Genomic DNA, 24,637 nt, shown 5'->3' with positions numbered 1-24,637 from the left:
ACTGTACCATTGTAACTGGAGCTTTGATTTAAATCAGATTCCAGAGATATGACGGGAGATTGCTCGCTCATTGCGTTAATGGCGTATCTCAAAATAATCCTTAAACAGTGGCGACACCATTTAAAGTGAAGTTTAACTTAACCAAATGAAAAAGTCCGTATAGCCATCTATCGATAGTGATGCGAAGTAACGATACGTAGTTTTCAATCTCAACTCTTCAAGCTCGGTGAACTCGGTAGAGTGGGTACCGTTCCTAAATACATCAATAGAATTCCTGAACGCCATATCTGGCTGCTGGCGGTCGGTCTTATGGTGTAGTGTAAAATGGCTGCCGGGAAACGTCAATACATTTTATATTGACAAAAGTCAGTCTTTGTAAATAATTGTGAGGAGGATATCTCAATAAGCTGAATGCTATATTAGTGATTATTTAGATTTTTCATTGTCGCCAAAATCAAAGAGTGCATGCATCTATAATGGCAGAATTTGTTCGTGGAGGCCCTAGTGTATCTAACAGTGCTAAGGTTTGTAAAACTACTATTTAGTATATTATTTATTATATTATTAATTCTTTGATACCTTATCGTAGAAAAAGAGAAATGATAAATTGTTCCTTAGTATTACATTTTATTTTTACTGTTAGAAATTAATGTATTAATATTTATTTCTCTTTTTTTTATTACCAATTTTAATATTCCATATCAGTGATATCTTTTCTTTTTGGAAAATAGAGAGAAAAAAATTTGTTATGCTTTGTTATTTAGATTGACCACAACAACAAAGGAGGGTCACCAAGCACAGGAAGTGAAGATGGTGGACAGAATGAATCTATAAATGCAGAGAATGAATTTGATCCATTTCTAGAAAATATTCCAGACGATATTCAAGATACAGAGGAACCAGACAGTGCTAATGCTACACTCTTAACTGCACCTGCTGAAAATCAGTACAATTCTTTTATTATACAATCAATTTCTTTTTAACATGACAAATAAACCTATACATGTTTTTTTTATAGATGGTACCATGGTAGATTAGACAGATTTACAGCTGAGGAAAGATTATGGGATGCAAGTAAAATGGGAAGTTATTTAGTTCGGGAGAGTGACAGAAAACCTGGTAGTTATGTGTTATCTTATCTAGGAAGAACTGGTATTAATCATTTTAGAATAACAGCAGTTTGTGGAGATTATTATATTGGTAAGAATATCATCTTAATTCTAGATTTACTTATAAAATTTTTTCACTTTCAATTTTGATTTTTGAACAAAACACTTTTGTAGGTGGTCGTCAATTTAATAGCCTATTAGATCTTGTTGCTTATTATACTCATTGCTCAGATCTTTTAAAAAGGGAAAGACTTATTCATCCAACACCACCACCTGAGCCAGTAAATGACAAAAAGCGCATAGTTGCCATTCTACCATACACAAAAATGCCAGACACAGATGAGCTGAGTTTCCAGAAGGGAGACATATTTTTTGTGCATAATGACATGGGAGATGGATGGCTATGGGTAACTGCACATAGAACTGGTGAGCAGGGTTTAATTTTCAGGGAACTTGTAGAAGACTTGGATGATTCGATTGATCCTAATACAGTCTTTTCATGGTTCCACCCAAATGTGACTAAAAGCGAGGCTGTTGATATGCTGGTAAAAGCGGGTCCTGGTAGTTTTCTGGTGAGACCTTCTGATAACAGCCCTGGCGATTATTCCCTTTTTTTTCATATCAATAATCAAATTCAGAGATTCAGAATTGAAAAAAAAGGAGTACGATATTTAATGGGCGGTAGAACTTTCGAATGTCTAGACGCAGTAATAAATAGATATAGAAAGGAGCAAATTGTTGAGGGTCATACTCTGGTTCAAGCAATGGTAACTGAGCCTGATGGTAGTGTTAGGGTAAATAGAGAGGTTCAGCATGCTGAAAAAATATATGCCACTCTTAGAGAATGCCGCGAACAGTCTGGTGCAAAGAAGAATAAGGGAATTAAGATGCAAGGATATTTGGAGAAAAAGTCTGAGAAGAACAAGAAATGGAAAGCATTGTATTTTGTATTATTGGTCGATGCTACGGATACCCATCTATATTTGTACGACAATCCAAAAAGAACAAAACCGAAAGGCCTTATTGACTTGAGCTGCGCTTACTTGTATCAGGTAAAAATATGTATATATATATATATTTTTTTTTTTCGTAGTTTAGAGGTGAACGTGGCATTTCGGAATAGGAAATATTCCCTAAGAAAAGATAGATTTTATGCAAATTAACATTATTTATTTTAGGTCCATGAAAGCGTGTTTGATAGACCTCACTGCTTTCAATTAGTCGAACGTGCTCTACCATGCCTTGCCACGATAACATACTTGGCAGCACCGAATTCTGAAAATGCTTTAGACTGGATTAATGCCTTAAAACCTCTATGTGTGTCACAACTTACTCGCGCTCCAAAAGTCGCTCGACTACGCGAATTGCGCTCGCTGCATCTTCATATTTTAGACGCCCATAGACTTCCTTATAAACTAGTTCCAAATCCTTTCATCATAGTGGCTTTAAACAACGTCAAAGTTGCTCGCACAAAAGTCAAAACGGGACCACATCCACTCTGGGATGAAGAATTCATTCTAGAGTAAGTACAAGTCTAACAATAGATCAAGTGAAAACCAAACTATGTTTCATTAATAATCAGAATTAATTTTTTTTTTCTTTTTCTGTTCATGATTCCATAGAGACGTGCCGCCAGATGTTATGTCATTCTCATTAACTCTGTACAATAAAGGGAAACGAAGCAAAGATACTGAAGTCGCTGAATTGACTGTGGAATTATCGAGCTTAAATAATGGGGAAGAGATGGACGAGTGGTATCCACTTTCAGGCGTTACACCTATAGGCGAATGGGGAGCATTACGCTTACGGCTAAGGTACAGGCATGATCTTGCTATGCCACCGGAAGAGTATAGCCCACTCCAACAATTACTATTAGATCCAGAGCTTCATGTCGTTAGAGCTTTAGCTGACGTCTGTCATTTGGATAGAGTGCCATTGGCAAATAGCTTGCTTCGAATATTTAGGTCGGTTGATTCAAGATAATCAAGATTTTGATAAAGGGAGAAATTTTGCATACTGACTTTCACATGTAAAGAATTTGAAATATTTATGATTTTTAGGCATGAACGAAAGGAGGCGGATCTCTTACGTTCATTAAATCAAGCTGAGGTAGATAAGGAAGACGAAACACCTACTTTATTCAGAGCAGCCAGTTTGACAACTACATTGATGGATCTGTACATGAAATCAGTTTGTACTTCATTTTTAAAAGCCGCTTTACGAGACACGATAGTTAAATTAATTGAGAGCAAGCAAAGTTGTGAATTGAATCCAACGAAAATGGATTCCCCGGAAGATGCTTGCAGCAATGCAGAGTTTTTATTACAAGTAAGCATCGATCATTGATTGATTTATTTTTTTTTAACTGACTAAGAGTTTATTTGCTTTTTTTTAGGTATTGGACGGAGTAACCTTGAATATATTTACAAGTCCCGATGCTTGTCCAAGAACATTAAGATATATTTGTGGTTGTCTCCAAAGGGCGGTACTTGCCAAATGGCCTCACGAAAGATTAGTAAGAACTCGAGTCGTCAGCGGTTTTATCTTTTTACGCTTGCTGTGTCCTGCAATCTTAAATCCGAGATCATTCAATTTAATTGCTGAGCCTCCACCACCAGCAGCAGCTAGGTAATTGAATATAATATTGACTCCTTAAGCATAAGAGGAGAAAAGATTCTTTAGGTAGTCATGAATGAAAACTTATTTGCAGATCTTTGGTAATGGTGGCAAAATGCCTACAAAATTTGGCAAATTTGGTAGAATTTGGGGGCAAAGAGCCATACATGGAAGTTGTTAATCCTTTTATTCTAAAAAATAAAGAGCGCATGGTCGTATTCCTTGATCAGCTATCTGTGAGTACTCATTTCTTTCGAAATGTTATATAGGAGGTGTATTTTAAAATTACTGCCAATATCGAATTTTTCTATATACATACGTTATGTTAAACATTTGAAGACAATGTAAGTACTGCCGGTATTAGTAGTATAAATTTTAAAATACTGCCAGAATTTTATAGCTACAAAAGAAACTTTGTATTAGTAACTTAATTGGCTTACATTTAGAACGTAACGGACAAGCCAGAATCGGAAAACACAGACCCGAGGAACAAAAGCGCTGTTGTATCTGATACTGCAAGGGATCTCGCAACACTGCATCACATATGCGTTTCTCACCTAAAAGAGCTTCAAGTGTTATCGAAAACTCAGGTGAGTTTTTCTTAACGTTAATAATAAATATTATATTAACAATAAATAATCACTTGTTTATATTTCTTGCTCTTAGCCAACAATAAAACAACTGGTGACTGTGACTGAGATGTTAACTAAGCATAAGCAAAAGTACATGGAAATGATACGGTAGTGCTAAAAGTATCATTTTCGCCATTGATAATGCCAAACACGACGGAATAATTAATACGTATCGGTAAAAAATTATATGCGGTAGTATTTAAAAATACGTGTAATTAAAAATTAAATTTACAGACTGACGTGCCATATATATATATATGTACATGCATATATATATGTACACACACGATATACGATATTCCGATATACACACAAGCCTATTATATACACTATAAATATATATATATATATATATATATATATATACAGATATATGTATATCTATTTCATATGTAATTAGAAAATAGTATGTAATGCGTATATAGTATCAATACATGACAGTGATATAGTTACATACAGAATATTATAGACGTATACCAATTTTATATCTATTTAGATGATCGAAAATAAATGAAAAATTCATATAAAAATTGATTTTTAATATTTGCTTTATCCCTGAACACTTTTGCTAATATACATCTACATATTTTTATAAGTTCTGAATGTATCTATAAACGAGAGTAAAAGCCACTGATATTAGTATGTATAAACGTTTTTATTATTACTTTAAACATTTTTTTTCTATTACATATTACGTACTTGTATTATTGTAGCATTTCCATTATATGTATAACGAGTATTATATTGGATTTTAGGTGCCTATAAATTGATAAAAAATTTTTAAAAAAATATGTTAATAAAATATTTATATATATATATATATATATATATATATGAATTTTGGTGGTCGGTAATTAATATAATTCGTAAAATGACATGATTAATATTTTTAATTATTAGAATGCTTTTTAATACCGTACGAAATGTATATCTCCTAAGTCATGCATTTAGTATTTTTGCATGAAAAGCAAAATGTATTCAACTTTCCAAAATGTGAATCTCTAAGGTCGAGCAAAATGGGCTCGCTAATTGAGGCTTACCAGTTTTACATCAGGTAATGATATCACCGTCTCAGGCTTACTTGCTACTTCATCTTTGTATACTGCTAGAAAGTGATAGTCAAAATTAAATTGCATTTGAATTATAAATACACGGCCATGCTTTGTTATGATCCAATAAGTATATTACATTTTTTGGTTCTTTACATCTTTGGAGTAGTCAAATGAAATTTGAACATTATAAAATTACCAATCCTTTAAGACTGAATATTGTATAATGTCAATTATTTGATGCATTCATGCAAGTATACATGTACAACAATGATCAATAGTATCCTAAACATTCTGAAATTATTAAGATAAGTGAGTAATGGTTACACATAATTGTCTCAATTATAAAAATTTTAACATTATTATGCTTCTTTTAGACGATTAGAACTATACTTAATGTAAATGTATCGCGTAATCTTATTACGCTTGTAGGCAAATTCTAATAGTAAGTTTGCGCGTTAAGTGTAGATCAGCATTTTACAATTGTACTGTTACATTGCTTATGTATAACTTAACCCTTGATCATATAGAGTATAATGATTGTTCAGTAATATATCATAGGAATCTTTATATTGATTTGAATGTACAGTGCAATGCATAGAATTAGTTAATGGAATAGCATTTAAATTTAAGTTTGACTTTTAAAACATACAGTCAAGGATTAAGCACATTTCCTTTCTGGTGTATAAAAAATTACTTATGGCAATGTGTGACCACCAAAATTGTCTATGAGACAAATAAACATTCTTTTTTAATAAAGCATATTTCAATGAGTAAAATTGTATTCAATATTATACAATAATATTATGATTATTTTTTCTGCGTTTCCAGATGTTTTCATATATAAAAAAATTTGTGCTTACAATCAATTTCAATAATGTATGGTGTAAGCTGCAAAATTGTGCATAAAATTATTACTAGCCTAAAATGATTAAATTTAGGCTTATGTATCAAATAAGGGAATTAGTATTTATCATGTTATTTTAAAGGAGGCAACACCTATGTCTTCTTCTGCCTTTTTCTCGACGTTTCCGTTTTTCTTTACCTCTTTGTTCTTTATCTTTCCTTATCTCTCTTACCTACATAATAACCAATACATTAAGTCTGACATAGAATCAATACATTGATTAATTAATACTATATTTAAGACCTTACCAAGGTATAAAATGCATCGTCAACACCCATTCTGGTTTTCGCAGAAGTTTCAACAAATGGTACCCCATATTGCCTTGCAACTTCTCTTGCCTGTGCCATATTAACTGCCCACGATTGCAAATCACACTTATTACCAACAAGTACCATTGGTACTTCTTCAGCATCTTTAACCCTTTTTATTTGTTCCCTATAAGTCCCTATGTCCTATAAGATAATAATGAAATATTCTGATATTTCAACCATTACCTTTTCTTTTTAATGTTTTCTTATAAAGCGAAAGATATGACTTACCTCAAAACTTTTTGCTGAATTAACTGCAAATACCAATAAAAATCCTTCACCTGTCCTCATATATTGATCTCTCATTGCACTATACTCTTCTTGACCAGCTGTATCTAAGATATCTAAAAGGCACGTCTCACCATCGATGACAACCTAATACCAATTTTGAAATGGTTATTGTTAATTAAAATTCAATATGATTAAAACTATCGATTTAATAGCCAACTCCAAACTTACTTGTTTTCTATAAGAATCTTCTATAGTAGGATCATATTCGTCCACAAAATGATTTTGTATCAGTTGAATTGTAAGTGCAGATTTTCCAACACCTCCAGCTCCAACAACGACAAGTTTATATTCTGTCATGATACAAGTTTACTCCTACTATTATAATAATTTTTGGTAGTCTATTTTCGTTTTATCTCTAAAATGTGCAAAACCAAAACTTGAATTAAAATAAGCAATTTATCTTTTTAAATTAGTAAAGCAGAAATGTTTAAAATTAAAATATTTGTATTTATTTTAGAAGGGTTCTTTTTGTTCTTAATTTATAAACATAAAACTGTCCAGATTAATTATCTGTCTAGAATAATCCTTCGACCAAGCCAATTTAACGTTCCGATCTTAATTAACAGATTACTGTATTATTTACGCATACTCGAAGAGTATGTATTTCCTAAATCATATCTTTAAATAACCTAAGTCACTGTCACAAAGCTACTCAACAACACTGTTAAGCGAATGTAGGTAAATGTAGCTTATGATTAAAAATAATTACGAGAAGCTGTCCCATGTATGACTTATAAATGTTAGTCATCGTTAGAGAATTATTTAATGAGATAATCGGAGTAAAAGTTATCAGAACTCATGGTGTTTCACGAGAGATAACTTTTGGAATGTACTTTGGATAGATGTAGTTGATTAACAAAAAAATCTGTGTAGATATTGAACAACAGATAAAAGAAAATTTCAGATTGACGGGATTAGTCTTACCAGTTTTGTAGTTTAAAAATACATTTCACAGTCTTCACCGGAGCTTTACTTTATTGCATTCTTCTATCACTTTAACTGTTATGAATTAATGTAGGGTGTTGGGTGATGAGCAATACATAGACCCAATTCCTACGTACAAAATGTGGTTTTATTGCTAGGGGGAGTCTGGAGATATTGCCTTGTTGAAGTCTGAAGAGAAAGAGAACTGGCAAGGGGCAAGCAGCGTTGCCAAGTCCGCCATATTGAAAGATAGTATGTACTACGCAGGCGGCAGGGGCCGCAGGGGCTACAAATTATTCGCTGTGTCTCAGCGTTCGCAGCGCCCTTACTGTATTTCGGTGTAGTGTAAAATGTTAAAGAGTGTAAAGAGTAAAGATCTGTAAAATCTTTCGGAAAAATTTTCACATTACGTACATTGTTACAATCATCTACATGTAAAATTTACATCTATCACATCTATGAGCCTAAATTCCTGAAGAGACGTTAGGGGAAAAGTTGATAGTCACTTGACAGCGTTAGCAGTAGTTTTTTTTAAGAGAGAGTTCAGTTTTGGCAAAGAAAAATACAAATCAATATAAAATATGTATGATACAGACTATAATAATAATTTCAAATGAGTACTTAATGTTAATTAAATTTGCTTAGTTATATTTAACGTTAAATACTCATTTGAAATTATAATATTATTATAATTTGTACATCATTAATATTTTATGTTTACTTGTATTTTTATTTGTCATAACGGCCATTATTGAAATCTTAAGAAATATTACTACCAATTGCTCTCTAAACTACAGTGTCTACAGTTTTTAAACTCCATATACATATATATATATATATGTCACTTCCGGGATTTAGGCACAGATGTAAATTTTGTAGATGAGTGCATGTAGTGAACATTTTTTCGAAAGATTTACACTATCACTCTACCGGTAAGATAAATTACACCCTAGGAAAGTGCAAAAATTGACCGATAGTTTGCGTTGATAATATACACCCAATAGTGCCCATTGCCCCAATATCCAACCTGACCCAACCCAAATAACATCAAACACATTACAATTTACATTTTCATTTCGCTGTAAATATGTATGTAATGGGTGCACGTTCAGCCACGTTGCCCACGTTACGTTCCCTTGTTGTTTTATACTAGTTAGGATGGTTAGGATCAAGAATCATATGAGGTGTATGGACCAAACGAACTCAATTTTCCTATTACCACTATCAAGATAAATACTTAGCAAAAAATGCTACCCACTAATAGATATAAGAAAGAGGATTACAGTGTTGAAAATTATGAGGAAGCGTTAGCAGAATTATTAATTACCAAACATGATTTGTCCATGTATAATTCTTTTATAATTGAAGAAACATTTTTGATGGACTATAAAAACATAATAAAGGATAGATTAAAGCGTAAGTATTGTTTAAAAAAGATTTTGGTGCCTTGTATTAAATCAAGTTTAACTTGGGATTACAGTTTTTCAAATTGTGGAAAATATTTATAAAACTATTCAAGGAAAAACTTTGGAGCAATGTAGATTTGAATTATCGATAGAATTGAAAAATAATAATTTAGATTATTATAACACGATTATAAATGGCCCACCAATTCCTCCAAAGAATAAAGACTCTGTTGATGCTCGTCTAAAGGATAATGCATCTCATGTTCTTATAAAATTGGTTACTTCTAATTTAAAAGCACAGAAGCGCTGGTTTGTGAAACAAGAAAAGAGATTATTTAAGTTAAGAGTATTTCTACTAGATACTGGTAGTTTAAAACTCTTCGTAGCACTTAATGGGCTGAAATATAAAGCCATTTCTGACGAAGCCAAAGATAAAATGAGAAATGCATTGATAAAATATGTTGAAGATGTAGATACAACTAACTTTTATGAAGCAAATAAACGTTGTTACCTATATTTGGTTAAACAAAGAAAAATTTATGCTTGCCATAATAAAGTATATCTGCCAGAGTCATTATTGGGGTGGATGATATTGCATGATTTTACAAAAAATCTTAATAAGACATTACAGGTATTTTATAAAAGTTGAATAAAATAGTTTTCCTATTGGTATTAATATATGCTTGTAAATTTTGTTATAGAAGGCAAAACAGCTTAGGCTCAAATTGCAATCTGATAGTAGATGGCAGCATTTATTTTTATTTGTTACCAGAGAAATGAACTCACAAGTACAGATTGAATCTAAAGCTATTAATAGCAATGTGCCTATAGAAGAATTAGATATGGTAAATTTTAATGAAATTTTGTAAACTATTTTGTCTAGTAGTTTATCCAAATGTTAATTATTAATCATATGAATTTGTTATTTAAAGTTATCAAAGATATGCTATCCACTTTGCATGAAGGATTTTCATAATCATTTAAGAAAACATCATCATCTACGAAACAATGGAAGATACCTTTATGCTTTATTCTTAAAAAATATTCAAATACCTCTGAATGAAGCAGAGGTTTTTTGGGAAGCAGAATTTTTGAAACATGTAAATGAAAGTACTGATACAATTAACAGGTATATATATTGGCTAAGACATGTTTTTGGAGAAGTAGGAAGGAAAGCAGACTATCAGCCATTTAAATGTGAGAAAGTCATTTTTTTTGGTTCTGGAAACGATTGCTGCAGTTGTCCATATAAAAGTCTGCCTTCTGATGCTCTTCAAGAAAAATTGAGAGAGTCTGATATTAGAGGTAAACTCTTAATAGAAATATATATACCTACTTTACAATCATATATGCAATTGCTTATTCAATTGTAGATATTGAAGATATTGTGAATAAAAGTAATCGAGGAGATTATAAAGGGGCTTGTAAAGCTTACTTGGATGATTTACATGGATGCACTTATGATATGGCAGTTACTCATCCCCATGAATATTTTTTGACGGCTTTTGCGGGTTATAAGGATATGCTAAATCCTGGTAATCATTTACTTGACTTATTTCAAAGTTATTTTTAATTTGATTCAATTATAGATTGTATATGCATATATATATATATATATATATTTATAGATGAAAAGCTTCACATAAGTCCTGCTGTGCAACGAGTGTTAGATAATGAAAAAGTATTGAAAATGTCTCGAAAATCGATGGAAATAGTAATTTCGAATGAGAATGTTCAGAGTGATTTAAGCATCGATGATAGTTTTGACGATTCAGATGTTTAATATAATTATTAATTATATTGTACTGTATGTTATGTATATAGAAATTTTACTTGAATTTATAAAATAAAGTTTTTTGATAATCTTATAATTCTTATGGGTATTTCTTTCATATAAGGAGCAATTAAAGAATTAAGTTAAATCAGAAATGATAGTGATGAGATTATTTTTAGAGGTAGGTTTATGAGATTTTGTACCGAGGCAAATCAAGATTTGCATAATGCTAGTATGTTGTTTGGACTAAAGCGCCGAGAAATGCAAATTTAACCCTGTTGCGAGGATCCCCTACGTGGACCTACTGAGATTCTATCGCATTATTCGTGGCTAAGGTGTAGGTGTAAATCCCCTTCATCGCAATATCAAGCCTCGCTTCCTTTATAATATCCTACTCTATCTCTCTCTCTCTCTCTCTCCGTTGCTTCTCAACATCTTATAATTTTTATGTCCTACCGGATCAAAAATTTTATTATTTAAGCTTATTTTCGATACACAATTGTAGATGATACAATTATGTTTATCCATATTGCACTAAATTATTTTTATCGTTCTACTTTTATATGTTAAGAAGGGAAGATAGGCTTAATGTGGAGATTAAAAGCTAATTTTTACGTAGGAGTATTGGCTGTAGGAGTACACGAGGAAAAATATGTTTATTTTAAGGATTCTTTTAACTTGTAGCTGTAGAAATAACAAATTATTGAGAAACGGTAGATAGCACAGGTAGGTTTGCACGATAAATGTACTTTCTACTCGCAGTAGTCAGATAGGTCCGTTTTAAGTATCAGAGAAAGACAGATTTATATGTTTTATGAATTAAGCGAAGAAGCTAGCAGTAGCGTGGGTCAATAATATGACCGTGTAGTAGAGCGAGTAACCGTAGTATTTTACGCCACAGACAAATGGCATACTTTATCATTCTGACCCCTCGATCCCATCCTTGTCCTCGGCTCCTAAATTGTCCTCCTCAATTTCATTTTCAGCTACACGCACTCTTCACTCCGAGGAAATATTCTTCATATTCATTTGTAAAGTAACATATCGAGGAATCGCGTTTCTTACCTCTGCACTTTTATATTCCTAATATGTAGAATATTATAAAAAAAAACTGTAGAGATCAAATTGTCTTGAATTCGCATATTTCAATTGTCTCGTTTGCTATCAGTTTTTTCTTATTTCACATGATGTATAAAAGACTTGATACTGTGTATTAAATATCCAACTCTTCTTCCGTTGTTAAAGAAATAGTTTCGTTAAAGTATTTCTCTGCCTTGCAAAGCTATACAGGTATAATATTTCCATGGCAGTTTGCGCCAAACGTCCTTTTTATGAATATTTTATTTCTTTTGTATACATATCTTTGACTAACCAAATAATCATGTCCCTTTGATCGTCTTTTCCCGTTTATTATTGGAAACGTCCCTTTATCGCAAATTATTATATAATTATATACATATATATCATTAATATTTTAACTAGGTGGAAAATATTTGTCGATCAAGGCGCTCCTCAGTCAGTATTATTCGTCCCTTTCGGAAATCCTAGCGAGATGCAGCTGCGACAGGTGTTAGCGGTCTCTTGCAGCAGCTCTTATGATTAATCGCTTCTTTGCAAATCTTATAAATACTAGGCTTAGCGAGTGAAAATCATTTTATTTATCGCTTGACTTTGCGTACACGGGGATACATTATGGAAAAGTGGAAGGATGCAGGAAAATTTTGAGGGTTAATTCTTGATAGAGGTGAGGCTTTGAGAGAAATTTATCTGGAGCTCGCAAGCTTGCCGAGCGAGAGAGATTTATTCAAGCTTTCGATTCTTCTTGTTTTGCAGCTTCTAATACCCAGGCTGCGAAAGTGGCGAAGCCCGGCGAAACTCGTAAATTTCTACGCTCTGATCCGGTGCCAAAGTTTCAGTTTGTACTACGCGGAAGGTAATGGTAGCCACTTTCTTCCGGATTAGCCGTAAAGAATGCGAGATAACTTGTTCCCTGCAGATACGTGATTTTGCTTTGCACGGCTCACTTCATCATGCAAGTGCATTTTCTCCCCGCACACTTTGGATTATCACTGCAATAGGCCAATGGTAATTTGTCTAATTTCTCTTTAGCGCATCTTCCGCCGGTGGTCCTTCCGAGACTCTTGGGAATTATTATCGGAGGACGCGGATATTTCGTAGGGTTCGCCAACGGAACGTAACTCTTCGGGGTCATCAGTTCTAGCTTGACAGAATTTTTCTGGCCGTTCTTCTCGATTATTTCTCTGTTAAATTTCAGCAGTATCATACCCTCCGTGCTTTCATTTCCGCCCGGGGTAATATGTAGGTTGGTGCACGTTTCGTTGCATTTGTTACCTGCAGAATAACGCATTTCAAAATAATGTCAATAGTAATGACCGAGTGATCGAAATAAAAATCATATGCTGTACCGTATTGATCTCGACAAATGGCAGTAACGGGTGGTTTGTTTGTAATAACGCCATCCGAACCAATCGCTAGCACTTTTCTCTTTTTTCCCTTGGGAACTTTTATGGAAATCAAATTGCTCCCAGCCTCGCGTGATACTTCATCATACAAATTTTCTTCTTCTTCCTCCTGCCGTACGCAAAATCCAACAGATCTCGTTCTTTCCATTATTTCTCTTTTCTCGCTTTAACCTTGTAAAACTATTCTCCCTCGCATTTTCTCCCCTTTTTTTTCTTCCTCCCAATCGTTTGGGGGTTAAATAAATTCGGCTCTCATATTTGCTGCCCTTCTACCTACGTATACGTATGACTCCTACTACCACTACCTACTGAGTCCTACTTCCACTTTCCACACTCCAGAGCTTTGCATTAAACAACTGAATAGCTATATATTTATATATGTATATATATATATATATATATATGTACATGTACACATATACGCACCGATCTAATAAGAATCTACTTCAATCTTTAATCTCATCGTACTACAATAAGGAGAAAATCCAATATCAAACGTGAGCTGTCTTTTGATTTTCTTCGACAGAAAATTCTCGCGCGCCAAATACAAGTTTTTCTCTCAGCATGAAGTTCTATTAAGCTGCTATGTATAAAAAAAGTGTGCTTCTTTAGCGCAAGAGACGGTATAGTTTCTCCTCGACTGAAGAAAACTTGGACTTTGTACTAATTAAATTATTGGATCGTTAATGAAATTCTTCGCGAGAGGTTTATCACTTTCTTAGCAAACTTAAACTTTTAATAAAGTCTATGGAATATAGTTGGCGAATTAATAATCTTACGAGTGAAATACTCGACGCTATGATGTGTTATATAAATGCTATACTAGAGGGTGTAAAGTCAACATATCATCGCTCAAGAGGGAGATCGATTCAGTTAAGTATATATATATGCACACACACACATGTAGCATAAGTGTAATCTTATATATGTATAAAGTGACGTAGGTAAGGCGTTATCAAGGCAGTGGTGCAAGGATATAAGAAGTGCGTGTATAAGGGGAGATTGGTGCACTGGTGCCGTGCAGTTCGGTCCATGCAGGATTGAGAATTCCAGGAGGTTCTCGCAGCTCTTCTTGTTCGCCACGCGGCGCGGCTGCTCGGTGCCTCGCGATATTCGATGTGCTCTATCATGCAGATATGCTCCTTGCAACGTCGAAGATATGCTAATATTATGCGCGCCGCTTTCATAACCTGCCACGCAACCCCTTCCATTCTCTCCTGTCTCGCGTTTTACTTTCATGAACTTCTTACCCCGTCCGCGCGTCGCTTCCGGTTAATGCTTCTTCCACCAAAGAGAGAAAAACCGCGAGGCATTTTTTTTTACATCGTCGATACTAATACAGCGAGAGTATAGGAGATCCCATTAACCGATGCGAGTTTCGCGCGCACATTCCGGAATATCCTCGAAGCATAAATAATTGCAGCAAGCGTTAACTTACCAGTTCGTTATATGTATACCTGGCTTTATGCTCGGCTGTATTATTTGAGTTTCAGCAAGTTTGACAGTGTTGCTGCGCTACTCCTGATGGAACGTGCCGTCATTTCCTCCATATTACAATCCTAATTCGACGTGGAATCTGGTTATTGCCTGATAAACTATTACTCGACGCAACAAGCTCTCGATCTCGCGTGGTCCAACCAGGTCCACGTCAATGAAGTGTTAATAGTGTAACAGGGAAACGAGACGAAGATCATAAACAGTGCTATATAGCTTATGTATTATATATATAGAAATGCAGGATTTTCCCTCTCGCGAAATTCATACAGAGGCTTGTTTAATTCGTCATCGGTCCCTCGACCTCGCCTCATTACCAGCCGAGTGCGCGTTGACCCGCAAGAGTATTGTTAACTCGTGGAATTATGTACCGGAATTATCAGGTTATAGTATACGTGGTCAGATCCTTTCGTGCGGCTAACGAGAAAGTCGAAGCATCGAGCGCCAAATGAACGGGAAATTATTAATCTCCAAACTTTCGGCGTCTCATGAGTTAAGTTGCTATTTGCATCATAGCTCTATATGTATATATATATATATATATATATATGTACAGCCACCGTGCGAACCGAATCGATCTATGCCAACTTTAAAACTAAAATCTATTTAACTGCAGGGATCGAGCTTGAAAAATGATGACGTGCATCGATCCGTACAACAGTTTCCTCTCATCTCCTCTCCAGCTAAAATGCAAATGTAATTCTCATGCAGAATTTCAATAGTCGCTGAATCCTGGACTACCGTGTACGTTATATATACAGAATACCAGTACGTCAATTAACCTAATAAAATTCTGTCGAATGAAAAGGGAGAAAAATGATTACTTGTGAGCTTCCTCGTAAAACTGACGTGTACGGTGAATTCGATGGATGTCGCGCTGTTCTCCGATATATCTAATGCAAATTTTATTAAAGTTACGTTAAAAACTCTGCATGGAGGATATTGCAGGAATATTTGCCGTTGGTTCAGCTTTTTGCGTATTTTATATCGATATAGATATGGGAGATCGCGATGTCTTACCTTTGCATTCGAATTATAACGACAAATTTCTGATGGAGGATAAACTTGGCAGTTGTGCAGTATACCGAATCAATTAGCATATGGTAATCGATGCAAGCTTTGGTGAACGGCGTATGCTATAAGGACTAATTAATCAGTATATATATTTAACGCGCGAGCGCTGGCGATATCGTTATTGAACTGGCGAGCGCGCGAGTTTTGCTCTTAATTAAAATTTCCTCCTAGGGAGGGAGCTTTCGGGAATTAGTCATGGAAGTGGTGGTACATGTGAGGCGACGCGACGGATAAGAGCAAGAAATTCGATGAAATTACAGGATTTCATGCGGGGTACAACTTCCCATTTCCGCAATCGAATAAATAACTGCTTTTACTCTCGTGTAAAATCAGCTTCGAGTAATTGTACCGGCGTAAATGGGGATGTTGAGCTGCGCCTATACATCGGAAAAAACGAAAGAGGAGAAGAAAATTTTTCAACGAAAATTCACCGTGGGAAACAACGGCAAGCTGCAACAAATGCAATTATAGTCGAGTGCCTACGTCACAGCTGTCAGTAAGGAGAGATATTTCTTGTTAAGCGTCGAATATCACTTGGCTCCCAGTAATCCAATCAGTTGTTTGAAATTTCAGCGTATACCGTGCGTTTAATGAGAGAAAGAAGTCGTTTCTAAAATTCACAGCTGCAAATGTTGAAATTTGTGGTGTGTTACACCACGTGTATTATAGAAATATTATACAGAGCTAGTACATATGTGTATATATATGTTGGTATATATGCGTAGTACATACTCTGGCATTAAATTTTGAAACTCGGCCAGCGGAGTCGCGGGAGAGAAAGAAGGAAAGTGGGGGGGGGTATGACGTTTCGGCTTAAAATTAAAAAATCGTCCCTGTGGCTTGTTTTTGTGCAAAAGAAAGAGAAGTTTATGTATATACGAATGCATATTATAGAATATCTGGCCAGACAGGCAGGCAGCCGAACGGACGAGGCACGTCAGTTTAGTTCCGTTTCGGAGCTTGCGAATACATTGGTTCCGTGGTGTCTGTAAGAGCGTACGTGGCTCGACGAAAAAATCAATGGGGTAAAATGGATTTTGTGCGTGAAAAAAAAGCGTGGGGAAAGTTGGTCGTCGCGATGTATTCCGCACTGACACAGGGATATCTTTTGGAATATTTGAAGGAATTTCGTGGATGACACTGTTGTTGAAAGGAGTGGGGGGTGGGTGGCATTTGTTATATTTCTTTAGGCACGGTACAAAGTTTGAAGTGGGGAAGGACGAGGCTTGGAAAGCTGTAGAGGTCAACGCGTGACAAATGAGGCTGTTTGTCTGAGAGCCTTACACGGGGATAACGAGCCCCCTCGGCTTCCCGACACACTTCCGCCCTTGGCTAGCCGAGAAAATGGCGTGCTTTAAATGCGTCGTCCGTTGCATTTAATTGACGCTGTAATTAGCGATGAAGCGAATTGCTTCGTAATTAGCCAATCCTTACCGATATACTTTGCCCCCTCTATTTATATTTGTTTGTTTCTCTCTCGTTTCAGCAATTCCCATTGCACTACAATCCACGCCGACTATGAAATTTAATTGACATCGTTATCTCTCGCGAGAAGATTAATAGCGGTAGAGCGTCTTGTATATGTTTCTTCAGGTATACACGCGCAACGCAACCATCCATACAGCCAGACAGGTAATTTACTCCTACGCAACCGTGATAGCAATTTTCGTTAATTAACTAAGAATCGGGGAGTGCCTCGTGCAATTGTATTTTTGAAAATATTTCGAGCGAGCATACGGGCTCGCTCAAATATTGATAATCTGATGTTTGTATACGTGTATAAACACGGATATACACGCGTACGCTCTGCAATTTGCAGCGTTCGTCAAAACTCACTAGCCATTGTTTTTTTATTTACACGTAGTGTGAAAAATGATGGCAATAATTTTTGCGATTCTCACGGTCAGCGTGAAATCCTTTTGTTTTTCCACTTCTTTTTCTTTTGGCAATTTTCCGTAGCAGTGCGAATGGTGCGAATTAAATAATCGCGGGGTTCGTGAAATAAAGGCTGGCTCGTCGATCATCTACGAATAAAAGATAAGGGATCGGGACGAATGGCCGGTAATCGTCGACAAATTTTGTGCACGATCGCCGCTCCCTTCTTGAAATTCGAATCTTTTTTATCGACCACCATACCACGCTTGGTCGTATACGGTCGACGGATTTTAATATAAAGCTTCCCATCCCCCCGTGCTTTTTAAAGGGAAGGGATTGACCGGAGAGCCGCGCGCGATAATCCAAGAATAAATTTAATCCCCCAAGATCCTCCTGACAGGCCAACATAATTTATATCTGCCATTTCACAAATTTCTCATGATTTTTCTCCATTCCTCAGCATTTTTTTGCCTTTCGATACGATTGGTTAATTATCGAGATATTGGACAAAATTAAGGAATTTCCTAGAATGGATTTTTTTTATCACTCGACCCCTGCGTCCATTCCCGGTGTATTCGATACGCGCGCAATTTCTGTTTTTTGTGTAGGATATTGAAAGAATAACGAGGTGAACGGTTAAAAATGTGGGGTGGAAGAAAGAGGGGAAAAAATGTGGTAACGTATGGCGCGAATTCGGCAAAATGTAACACGATTGCTTTTTCAAAGCTTCCCGTGCCGCGTGATCATCCGAGTTTGAAGCAGATAAGAGGATGGCCCTTGATAAGGATATCCAGGCTTACAATACCGAAAGTGCCCTTTCCGATCAGGAAGCGTCTTGTCCTTTTTCCACAAAAATCCAATGTTTCTTCTAATACCTCATCCCCCCCCCCTCCTTTCACCATTTATCCCCTTTCTGTCCTCTTTCAGCATTGTCTTATCTTCTCAACACTGTCCGCTACCTCGTAATTCTTCCTTCACCCGAGTTCCCTTTGATTCTCCTTTCGCATTGAACTTTCTATATATATATATATATATTGTATAATATATATACCATATATATAAGGGGTGCCTACAAGTCTCATCGTAGCGGAGCGGTTATCTCTGTCCACCCATGACTCTCCTAATTCGACTCGCTGTTTTTCTTTTCTCTTTACTCGTATGGAATCCAGTATTTAGAATCGAAAAATAATTGTCTCGATAATTTTTTGCGGTGCGGAATTAGGCGAAAGCTTATTGAATTTCCACAGAGTAAATAATATCGAAGAAAGTGTTATTCGCGTGAAAAACCGTGCGAGGGTTGGATCGAAGAGCGGAGAGCAATGGTTGTGACAGTGCTGCAGCGAGAAATAGATTTCGCTGCTTGTCACGGATGTAATATCCAGTAGAATTCACCAGGGTGTCAATCGCGATTGTGCATGAGATGAGGACTCTTGGATGATTTGCACCACCACCTGCATCGATTCGTCGACGAAAAAATGTCGCAGCTTTTAGCGAACTTCTCTTACAGCATTTTCAACGAAATCAAAGGGTAAAAAAAATATTTTCATGCTGCACCGAAAGCAGAACTGACCGGATCGTCGAGATTTACCAACAGGGATAAACTGTAGTGAAAACGATAAATCAGTCACGACAGACGGTTTTAATCGACCCTCGCATATCGATCAAACTGATTAGCAGACGAGGGATCGTTGACCCTACGTGCCAGGAGCGCCAGGATAATCGATAATCAGGATAATCAGCGTTAAGTAGGAACTCTTCCAGCGTTAATTCGATAAAGCTCATCAGTTTTGGCCTCTGACACTGATTTCATTAGCATAATAGATGGCCAGTCCTGGCTAAACGTTCACATTTTGTCTTCCATATATATATACATCAATATTACCAGATATATCGTATGGTCAAAGAAAAATATAAAGTTCATTCGTTATTGAAGAATATCGAGTTTAATTGTAAATTGTACTGGCTTCTAAGCTTGGTATACCTATATATATATATATATATGTATATATATATATATATAGTAGAAACTCCGTGTCTTATCATCGAGCAATGTAAATATATTTGCAAAGAGCCAAATTCACGCTTCAGCTCGACATCTCGTTACATTAGCAAGGAAGAAATGCTCTCGTAGCCTTAACATATTTGAAAAATATTTCAGTGAGGACAAATTTAATTAAACGAGGGATTTCACTGCTTTCGAGTGCTTTGTAAATGCATTTCAGCTGGGTTTACCTCGTAATTCAGGAAAGCTAGGGGAATTTTGTCATCGCGCATTTTCCTCGTGGTACAGAGGAGACGCGTTGTTAGAAGCGGGGAAAACGGGGAGAGGGATGGTAAAATTAGCGTTGAAACAATTGTACTTTACAGCAGTAAGATGAGCAGAGTTAATGGCCTCGTCTAGAAAGGACCAATGCAAGGACGACGCTGCCACGACAAAGGCTAACGAACGCCAATGCCGCTAGCTTAAACTTAATTCACTCCAGTCACCAATCTGGCTATTAGGTACGAACACGTACCGGTTATAACTACCAATCGCTTATTCCCTTCCCCCCACCTCTCTTATCCTTATCTGTCAGAATTAACACGTTCTATTTGCTCAACAATTTGTCTCTTATTCCCTTGCGGTATATATATATACACATACATAAATAGACGCACACTCTATTGCTTCCCAAGCACACACACACACACACACGATCCATCTTTATGCCCCATTTTCCCTCAAATTATTTTTCATCTATCAGGAAAAATACCAGGATCCTTTTTATACCGGAGCACACGCGAAACTCTCCCGCGCGTCTCATCGAATTTATTTATTTCTCCTTACGCCGTCCTCATTACGCGAGCGTCCACCAAATTGCCCCGGCATTTCGCTGCTTTTCAAGCCCCAAGAATTTATGGCATTCTTGCATGAAATCACTCGAGAGCGTAATCCTTGCTAAGAATGCTTTCCCTGCTTTTCCTCGTTGCTGCCACTGCTCGGTGACAAATGGCGCTCGAATATTCTACGAGCTCCCATCGGATTTAAGTCTTATTAAAAATTGTGCGCTATATAAATGTCCTCTGAACTAGAGAACCCAGCTAAAAATCTACCATCCTTTTAATCTCTCTGGATCCTTTGTATGGCATTTTTTTTATCACCAATATGAGGAAGAAGCATAAATTATATACGTTTGAGCGAATCAATGTTCTCGTTCTTACTATACCAGCGTTACTTTCGTCGAACGGTAATGGGAGAGGCTTACGTTCAGGAAAAATCGGATTTTGAGTTGGCAAGGATCTAGTCGTAGAATTATTTATTGCGGTAATACGAATGGGGTATTACGTAGTGACGTCATTAACGAGGAGAATCAGTGTTGACAGGGTTGAGATGGTGGCCGAGGACAAGCGAATATGCCGTCTGCCTAGCAAGTAGACGTGGGTTGGTTTCCTCGAGAAAACCGAGCGTTCCTTGGGATATTCTTTTAAACATATCGCGTAGCCAGCCTTAAATCTGCGACCCCAACGTTTGACGAGCCATTGCTGAGCGCTACGACTGGAAAAAGGTGAAAGCGGCTGTCCTGACTGTTTACTGAAATCCCACAGCCAGTATTACCCCCTAATCCCTCATTCCCTGAAACGTTCACCTGCACCCACGAACCTGCAGCCTCAGCCTCCAGTACACAGTATATATAATAGAACGGCAGTTTTTTCATCGTCCTCATAAAATAGAACGGAATACCGAATAACGCATAAATCTAAAGCTCGATAAGAGCAGGTAATATGCTTTTTAAATGCATCTACCTTTACTTTTCCATTTGGTCGCGTTAACGATTCCGAATTATGTTAAGATGCAGAGTCTCCTGTTAAATATATAGCGAAATACTATGTACTGTTTCTATAATAATATGTAAAGCAATTATTTAAACTAAGAAATAAAAGGGTATATAAAGTGAGAGGAAATTGATTTGAATTTATTTTGAATAATTTTCAAGTTAGAGTACATTCTCGTAAGGAAGAAAGACGAGAGGAGTATATACATTAATATAAGCATTAAACAAGTAGATCCGGTCGTAAATAATTCAGCAGGGACAGAGTTATCGGTGGTCGGTGATGTGGAATAAGAATTTACAAAAGTCGAGTCGAGTGAGAGCGTCGGGATATATACGAGGGTGAAGGAGAAGGAAGGGATAAGGTGCGTGTGTTTGGGTTTCACGAAACACCTCTTCTAAAGTAGAGTATTCTTTTCTTTTTCTTCTTCGTCTTCTTCTTCTTCTCGTCTTTACGTCCACGTATGCGCGATTGAGGTTAGGTCACCAGGCCTGGTCGGGGTCAGGAGGTGCTCAGCCACCCTCTTAAGCCGTTCACAGTCCAAGATAAATCCTCGACGTGATGCTCCTACTAACTAACGGGATTGCTCGAAATAGTGTGCTTAGTTACGGCAGTCTGGCCGGTCTAGTTCTCTCCTTTGCTCCTTCGTGCAACGAGCACCTCTCACTTTAGCCGAAATGAGTCAACCAACGCTCCTTTAACGATCCGACGATTTAACCCCCACCCCCTCCTTCTATCCTTCTCTCGAGGCATCTACCACGATTCCACGAACGGTTATACTGCCATGCCACGCTATTTTGTCGATCGAATCGAGTGCCATTTGCGGATTATGGCACTTTCCAAGTGCTTTCTCCCATCGATTATTTCCCTCTATTCCTTCGAGACCGCGATCGCGCTATTTTAACCCAAGCGCACCATTTTCTCCTCTTTTTTTTTATCTTAAAATTAATCAATAAGAGAAAAGCTAGGCGAGGTGCCAAAGTCAAAAGCTGGCGACGTTTCGATATCGGGCAAATTTTTATCCGATAATTTTACAATTCTCACAGGTGAAGGATCATATACGTGAGAAATGAGTAAGAACAGGATTCTTTCCAGCTACGATCCGCTGTAGAAAGTTTATAGAGGAATTTCCGGAATTCGTTGGACAAGGAGAAGGAGAGAGCTATGGAAAGACTAAGCTATTTCGTACATGTCGACGAAATTTATTGAGCTTCGTAGTCGTGCTTTTTTCGTCACGCTGCGTTTCGCGCTCTACAAGATTTTCCGCGCAAACTTTTCTCAGCTTGCAGCTGCAACTTTTTAAGCAAACTGTACAACGCATACGACGACATACCTCTACAAGTTTGCTGAGAAATTAAATAAATGGAAATAACGCGTGGTGCGTCACTCCTTTAAGCTTGAATTGGAATTTTATGCAAGTTGGACCGCATGAGTCATAAGTGGAAAAGTGAAATAGCGATAATGAAAAGTGTGATATTGTTCTCACCTGTCCGAGATGTTTACCTCCAGTATGTACCTCTGTACTCCAGTCTTTCCGCATACGTTTATTTGCAGTCCCTGATGGTGCTATTATTTGCACAGATTCAAATGTTTTTGCAAGAATAAACAATAGCGACAGTTTGCTCCGAGTTTTCTGCTAATTTCATCAGTTAATTTGTGATAAAACTTAGAAAGAAGCTATAGTTTCTCTGAAGGAAATTTCATATTCGTCAATCTCTCAATATTCCTTTTGCAAACTAGTCTCTATTCTAAGCTGTGTAACTACTAGGATCTTTTTTGTGATTTTTCACACAAATCCGTTGATTTATCGACGTCGGACGTTTCACGATTAATGAGAGGATCGCGATATTCCAGGCGAAATGCACTAAATAACAGTAGTCAATTTTATGGACAATTTCCGAAAAGCGCATTATGATCCTTACCAAACACGACGTTCTTGAAATTCCGACAAGTTGCGCTGTGTTCCCACACGTATCCGATAACCCGTTTTACATTGTCGCTAAAAATTATGCCACTTCGAATAAATGTCGTCAATTACAATCTCTCAGAAATTCTCTCTCCCTTATATCGTGCATGTTACAAGCACGGTAGGTTGACTGGCAAATAAAGACGTAATAATGATAAACCGGTTAATTCCGGGTAATATGAAGAAAAAATATGACGGAAACTCGGGGCTAAGTTTGATTAAAATGAATTAAAACTAGTGTATAATTAAAAGCTTTTTAAATGCCTGATATATCGCTAAAGGTATGGAAGGAAAGCGGGGGCGAGTGAAAAAATAGAAGAGAGGAAGATTATGGTGCGCGGTACGCGCGGCACATAGCGCATAAATAATAACATCGTGGAAGGTTGTGGTTTATACCGGAGAGAGAATGGAATCTCACGTAGAAATTATGGGAAACACCTCGAATCACAGCTTTTACGTGTACAGTGAAGAGAGGGAGAAAGAGGGAGAAAGAGGGAGAAACAGGGAGAAAGAGGGAGAGAGAGGGAGAGAGAGGGAGAGAGAGGGAGAGAGAGGGAGAGAGAGGGAGAGAGAGAGAGAGAGAGAGACCTGGATGATCCGTAACTTGAAGAAAGTGCTAAAGACAGTGAGAGATATGGACAAACACACAAAGTTAATGAAAAATAAAAAGAGTTTGAGAAGCGGTTTAAAATTGAATGCCAACTTTAATTGACCAGACACGTTAGTACGAGCTAGCATTTTTTAGTATTTGCAAGCATGAACTATATATATATATATGTATGCGAAGATTAAACGCCAGCTAATATTTTTTCTGTTTGCATGGGTCATGTTAATTCACCATGCTGTAACGTTCGTCGAAATCTTTTTTCACAGTTGGACTACTTGCAGCCCACCATGTATCAAAATTATCATTATGAAT

At 36.6% G+C, this 24,637-nt stretch overlaps 3 protein-coding genes across 3 annotated transcripts; 2 read left to right on the top strand and 1 right to left on the bottom strand.

Annotated features, from left to right (window-relative positions):
- Positions 1-302: 302 nt before the first annotated feature.
- On the top strand, positions 303-5,381 carry vap (RAS p21 protein activator vap). Its single transcript, XM_066746917.1, has 11 exons — positions 303-524; positions 765-946; positions 1,019-1,200; positions 1,284-2,161; positions 2,288-2,631; positions 2,732-3,073; positions 3,170-3,437; positions 3,505-3,737; positions 3,820-3,961; positions 4,172-4,315; positions 4,392-5,381. Exons 1-11 carry the CDS (start codon positions 477-479, stop codon positions 4,467-4,469), a joined length of 2,841 nt encoding a protein of 946 aa, XP_066603014.1. The 5' UTR covers positions 303-476; the 3' UTR covers positions 4,470-5,381.
- A 137-nt stretch (positions 5,382-5,518) lies between these two features.
- Ras85D (ras-like protein 1) lies at positions 5,519-8,058 on the bottom strand. The gene is made up of 5 exons (XM_066746919.1): positions 7,837-8,058; positions 7,081-7,267; positions 6,853-6,996; positions 6,562-6,765; positions 5,519-6,485 (listed from the first exon to the last, which is right to left on the bottom strand). Exons 2-5 carry the CDS (start codon positions 7,207-7,209, stop codon positions 6,390-6,392), a joined length of 573 nt encoding a protein of 190 aa, XP_066603016.1. The 5' UTR covers positions 7,210-7,267; positions 7,837-8,058; the 3' UTR covers positions 5,519-6,389.
- Positions 8,059-8,448: 390 nt separating this feature from the next.
- Positions 8,449-11,107, top strand: LOC136785699 (DNA primase large subunit-like). Its single transcript, XM_066746918.1, has 7 exons — positions 8,449-8,768; positions 8,949-9,252; positions 9,317-9,873; positions 9,944-10,087; positions 10,175-10,547; positions 10,616-10,777; positions 10,871-11,107. Exons 2-7 carry the CDS (start codon positions 9,084-9,086, stop codon positions 11,023-11,025), a joined length of 1,560 nt encoding a protein of 519 aa, XP_066603015.1. The 5' UTR covers positions 8,449-8,768; positions 8,949-9,083; the 3' UTR covers positions 11,026-11,107.
- Positions 11,108-24,637: the final 13,530 nt, after the last annotated feature.

Source organism: Prorops nasuta, unplaced genomic scaffold (genome assembly GCF_024137725.1).
Source record: "Prorops nasuta isolate Cenicafe-Biocafe unplaced genomic scaffold, Cenicafe_Pnas_1.2 PNAS00003, whole genome shotgun sequence".
NCBI lineage: Eukaryota > Metazoa > Arthropoda > Insecta > Hymenoptera > Bethylidae > Prorops > Prorops nasuta.
This window is presented reverse-complemented; position numbering and strand designations above follow the sequence as displayed.